The following is a 5,459-nucleotide window of genomic DNA, read 5'->3' on the forward strand; positions in this document are numbered from 1 at the left end:
TTGTATACGTAAGTGGGTGTTTATATCCTGTATGTGTAAGTGGGTGTGTATATCCTGTATGTGTAAGTGGTTGTGTAAATCCTGTATGTGTAAGTGGGTGTGTATATCCTGTATGTGTAAGTGTGTGTGTATATTCTGTATGTGTAAGTGGGTGTGTATATCCTGTATGTGTAAGTGGGTGTGTATATCTTGTATACGTAAGTGGGTGTGTATATCCTCTATGTGTAAGTGGGTGTGTATATCCTGTATGTGTAAGTGGGTGTGTATATCTTGTATACGTAAGTGGGTGTGTATATCCTGTATACGTAAGTGGGTGTGTATGTCCTGTATGTGTAAGTGGGTGTGTATATCCTGTATGTGTAAGTGGGTGTGTATATCCTCTATACGTAAGTGGGTGTGTATATCCTGGATGTGTAAGTGGGTGTGTATATCCTGTATGTGTAAGTGGGTGTGTACATCCTGCATGTGTAAGTGGGTGTGTCTATCCTGTGTGTAAGTGGGTGTGTATATCCTGTGTGTAAGTGGGTGTGTATATCCTGTGTGTAAGTGGGTGTGTATATCCTGTGTGTAAGTGGGTGTGTATGTCTTGTATACGTAAGTGGGTTTGGTTTTATGATTTATTAATAAATCAAAGCCTTTTTAAAACACTGGATTTTTTCATACAAAAGTACCGCAACGTCTGTTAAGTTCATTTTGTAAACTCTTTTATTACTTAGATTTTGCTTTACTTATAATAGGTTTTATGTTTTCTCTTGTTCTCATTATCTCAGTTTTGATAACATAATATTATTGTTATCTAAGATAATCTTTTTTTCTAATTCTTCTTTCAAAGTTTTTAATTTATCTCTTACGTTACAGGTCGTGATTCTTGTAAGAAGTGTTTCTCCGCCGGTCATACCCCTCCCTCCGTAAGTACCCGGGCCATGTGTTATACCCATTATACCCATCTCTTTGTCCCTCAATACTGAGTTACCTCAACATAGCTGGGAGGATGGAGCGGCTTAGAATCAGAATGCAATATGCCTTATCCTCTTTTGTTTAACCTAAGTGGCGGGATTTTTTCCCCATTCATTAAATTTGGCTCCAGGAGATTATGGAAGGGATCATTGTTTGATACTCTCCTTGTGCTCCCGTCATTTGCGGTTCTGAAGTGGTCAATATCAGTTAAAGCGAAACGAGCCATCAGGTGGACCGTGTCATGTCCCCCTGATGGCGCATCAGGTGGACCGTGTCATGTCCCCCTGATGGCGCATCAGGTGGATCATTTGGTAGCTCTCTGACAGTCGAAGTATTACCAGAGGTCACCTACAATTTCAGAAGTGGTTACTTGCTAAATGCTGTTAGCCCTTCCAGTGCTCTCAGTCTTAATAAACTTGCTCTGTTAATTCTGAGACAACAATCCTTGGGGTAAGTTCTAGGAGAAGGTAAAGCATGACCTTGGAAAGAAAGTTGGCATTGCTTGTTACTTTAGTGTGGAATGCTGGGACCAGTGGCAGTTGTTCCTCTGTGGAAGTGACTTCTGACCACCCTTGTGCAGACATAGTTCATGGAATCGATGCAGAGCCCGACTTATCCCAGTACATAGTCGCTGTTGTTGACCTTGATACCACTCCTCTTTTGGAAAGCATTTCTGTAGATATTTCAACGGTAATCTGTCTATTTCTTTTATGATGATAGGAATACGGATGTTATTTCTTTCTGAAGCAATGTTGAACAGGTTGTTTCCTGTCGATATGAGAAGTTTTTCGGCTATGCTTTTATTGCTTTGACCGACAAAGCAGATTCTAACTTTTGTGTTCCTCGTTTCATTGTCTCTCTTATGGGTGTTTAGTGTCTTTATGTTGGCTCCTTAGAGGACACTGTCCTCTACGTCTTCCAGTGTAATAAACACGAATACTGAGTCTTACGTTTATATATATTATTATCTGGCTCTGGCTGCACTACAGGTTGATACATCTGAAGCAGCATATAGAGAAAAAGTGTTGCGAATTCTAGTAGCCTTATATTCGACTGATAGCGATGGACAATCTGGTGATAAAGAATTTCTGCCCTAGTTAGGCAAACCAACGTAGCGTTCTAGTGTGTTATGTGTATGTGGAAAACATGGGTTTTGCGGAGGCCAGTATGAATCATATCTCCTGCACCCCAGCCCATCTTATGCAGCTGTTGTTTCTAGCTGTAGGGGTCTAACTGTTGTGGGAACCTCCTCGGTGGAATATAGCCCTTCCGCCCTCTCTCAACGATTCGTCCTGCACAGCCATCAGGCCTCTTGCCAGTGGCCCCACCATTTACTGTGGTGACCACTGACTGTGTCTGCCCACCTCTACAGGCATCTGGTGGCCTCGAGGTTGGTGGCGGTTCTCCTGAGGGTGAAGCTGGAAGTTTGCTAGGGGATGCCTTGTGTAAGAACGTGGAGAAAAGATGTAATCTCCTTCCTGGTCAAGGGAAACTAACAGAAGTTTCCCAGACACCTCATGGCTCACATTTATAGGGCCCCGTTGCGTTTATGTCCTCTGGCTCCATAAAGGACCACGAACGCCAGTCTTCTTCATTTACTTGTATGCTGCACCTTCCATGGAATTTGGGTCGTTCTCGGACTCTAGGGATTGAAGCAAGCCAAAGTCCTCACCCAGAATCCAGGAATCGTTGCTCGTCCTTCTTACAGGGATAGTGCGCTGGATGCCCCACCTAACACATATGAACGAGCACTGCATCAGGGCTACTGGCCCATGCTAAGTACGTCTAACTCCAACACACGTATGTACTTGCCTAATATATTTTTAAAGCTACAAAAGTTTGAACATGACAGTGTTATACAGTATCGACACGTTGATAAGTAGGACACGTGCAACAGTTAGGTATCTTCTTCTTCTTCTTCTTCTTCTTAATAATAATAATAATAATAATAATAATAATAATAATAATAATAATAATAATAATAATAATAATATCTTTATTTACTACCAGTACATGTACAAGGTATACAGACCATAGATGACATCAGTGACATACTACTATACAGAAAGTTCATTGTTATGCTGAGCATTTCCCGCAAATTAGGTCAATTTTGTCCCAGGATGCTACCCACACCAGTCCACTAACACCCAGGATGCGACCCACACCAGTCCACTAACTCCCAGGATGCGACCCACACCAGTCCACTAACTCCCAGGATGCGACCCACACCAGTCCACTAACACCCAGGTACCCATTTTACTGATGGGTGAACATAGACAACCAGAGTAAAGAAACACGCCCAATGTTTTTACCCTCGCTAGGAATCGAACCCAGACTCTCGCCGTGTGAAGCGAGAAATTTAGCCACCAGGCCACGGGGCATCGTGGCCTGGTGTACCCACGATGTATCCACGGTGGCTCATGGCCTGGTGGTATAAGCTCTCGCTTCACACGCTGAGGGATTCCGGTTCGATTCCCGGAGAAGGTAGAAACATTGGGTATGTTTTCTTACACTGGTTGTCTATGTTCCTCATCAGTAAAATGTGCGCCTGGGTGTTAGTGGACTGGTGTGGGTCGCATCCTGGGAGTTAGTGGACTGGTGTGGGTCGCATCCTGGGAGTTAGTGGACTGGTGTGGGTCGCATCCTGAAATGCAGCGGGAAATGCTCTGCATAACAAGCGGCTTTCTATTTAGTAGTATGTTACTGATGTCAGCTATGGTCTGTATACCTTGTACATGTACTGGTAGTAAATAAAGTTATTATTATTATTATTATTATTATTATTATTATTATTATTATTATTATTATTATTATTATTATAAATAGAGAGGCAGATGCAAATACATAGGCTGCTATAACAACATCTGTGTGTGTAGACTTTATGGGACACATTCATAGATATGTGCTCGGGAGATGGTGAGCCCGGTGGGCCCTACAGATGACAGCAAGTTTGTCAAGAGAAGAATTAACCACTCTTGTAGGGAATCACAAAAGTCAACGGGAGCCAAGAATAAAGCACTCGTACCGTTAAACAGTATATTCAACAGTTCAATATGTTCTGTTGTTTTGAACCTTACTAACAAGCTGGTGAGTAATAAACACATTTCACATTTTTTTAATAATACACTTCACAATGTTTTTTATTAATTTTAAATAAACAATGTCTGACGAAATATATTATTTTTTTGTAAAAATTATGACCTTTTCTTTTTAATTTTTAGCTTCATATTTCTAGTAAACATACGGAAGTTAATATACTTTGGTTATGTTAATATATGTTTGGTTATTAGGTTAGATTAAGTAAGGTTAGATTAGGTTAGGTCAGGTAACCTTAGGTTAGGTTAGGTTAGGTTAGGTAAGGTTAGGTAGGGTTAGGTTAGGTCAGGTAACCTTAGGTTAGGTTAGGTTAGGTTAGGTAAGGTTAGGTTAGGTTAGGTTAGGTTAGGTTAGGTTAGGTTAGGTTAGGTCAGGTAACCTTAGGTTAGGTTAGGTTAGGTAAGGTTAGGTAAGGTTAGGTTAGGTCAGGTTAGGTTAGGTTAGGTTAGGTTAGGTTAGGTTAGGTTAGGTTAGGTAACCTTAGGTTAGGTTAGGTTAGGTTAGGTAAGGTTTAGGTTAGGTTAGGTCAGGTTAGGTTAGGTTAGGTTAGGTTTAGGTTAGGTAGGGTTAGGTTAGGTCAGGTAACCTTAGGTTAGGTTAGGTTAGGTTAGGTTAGGTTAGGTTAGGTTAGGTCAGGTAACCTTAGGTTAGGTTAGGTTAGGTTAGGTAAGGTTAGGTAGGGTTAGGTTAGGTCAGGTAACCTTAGGTTAGGTTAGGTTAGGTTAGGTAAGGTTAGGTAAGGTTAGGTTAGGTCAGGTAACCTTAGGTTAGGTTAGGTTAGGTTAGGTTAGGTTAGGTTAGGTTAGGTCAGGTAACCTTAGGTTAGGTTAGGTTAGGTTAGGTAAGGTTAGGTAGGGTTAGGTTAGGTCAGGTAACCTTAGGTTAGGTTAGGTTAGGTTAGGTAAGGTTAGGTAAGGTTAGGTTAGGTCAGGTAACCTTAGGTTAGGTTAGGTTAGGTTAGGTTAGGTTAGGTTAGGTTAGGTCAGGTAACCTTAGGTTAGGTTAGGTTAGGTTAAGTAAGGTTAGGTTAGGTTAGCTTAGGTTAGGTTAGGTTAGGTCAGGTTAGGTAAGGTAATGTTAGGTTAGGTTACGTTAAGTAAGGTTAGGTTAGGTTAGGTTAGGTTAGGTTAGGTTAGGTTAGGTTAGGTCAGGTTAGGTAAGGTAAGGTTAGGTTAGGTTAGGTTAAGTAAGGTTAGGTTAGGTTAGGTTAGGTTAGGTTAAGTAAGGTTAGGTTAGGTAAGGTTAGGTTAGGTTAGGTTAGGTCAGGTTAGGTAAGGTAAGGTTAGGTTAGGTTAGGTTAAGTAAGGTTAGGTTAGGTTAGGTTAGGTTAGGTTAGGTTAGGTTAGGTCAGGTTAGGTTAGGTCAGGTTAGGTAAGGTAAGGTTAGGTTAGGTTAGGTTAAGTAAG

At 41.3% G+C, this 5,459-nt stretch overlaps 1 protein-coding gene across 1 annotated transcript in view; it reads left to right on the forward strand.

Annotated features, from left to right (window-relative positions):
- Positions 1–3,870: 3,870 nt before the first annotated feature.
- The window catches only part of LOC138851377 (perlwapin-like), a 27,551-nt gene continuing 25,962 nt past the window's right edge, over positions 3,871–5,459 (forward strand). Inside the window, exon 1 of the mRNA XM_070080439.1 lies at positions 3,871–4,044. Coding sequence (XP_069936540.1) covers positions 3,871–4,044 — 174 coding nt within the window. The remainder of the gene's footprint in view (positions 4,045–5,459) is intronic.

The sequence above is a fragment of the Cherax quadricarinatus genome, unplaced genomic scaffold, assembly GCF_038502225.1.
Source record: "Cherax quadricarinatus isolate ZL_2023a unplaced genomic scaffold, ASM3850222v1 Contig447, whole genome shotgun sequence".
In the NCBI taxonomy this organism is placed as follows: domain Eukaryota; kingdom Metazoa; phylum Arthropoda; class Malacostraca; order Decapoda; family Parastacidae; genus Cherax; species Cherax quadricarinatus.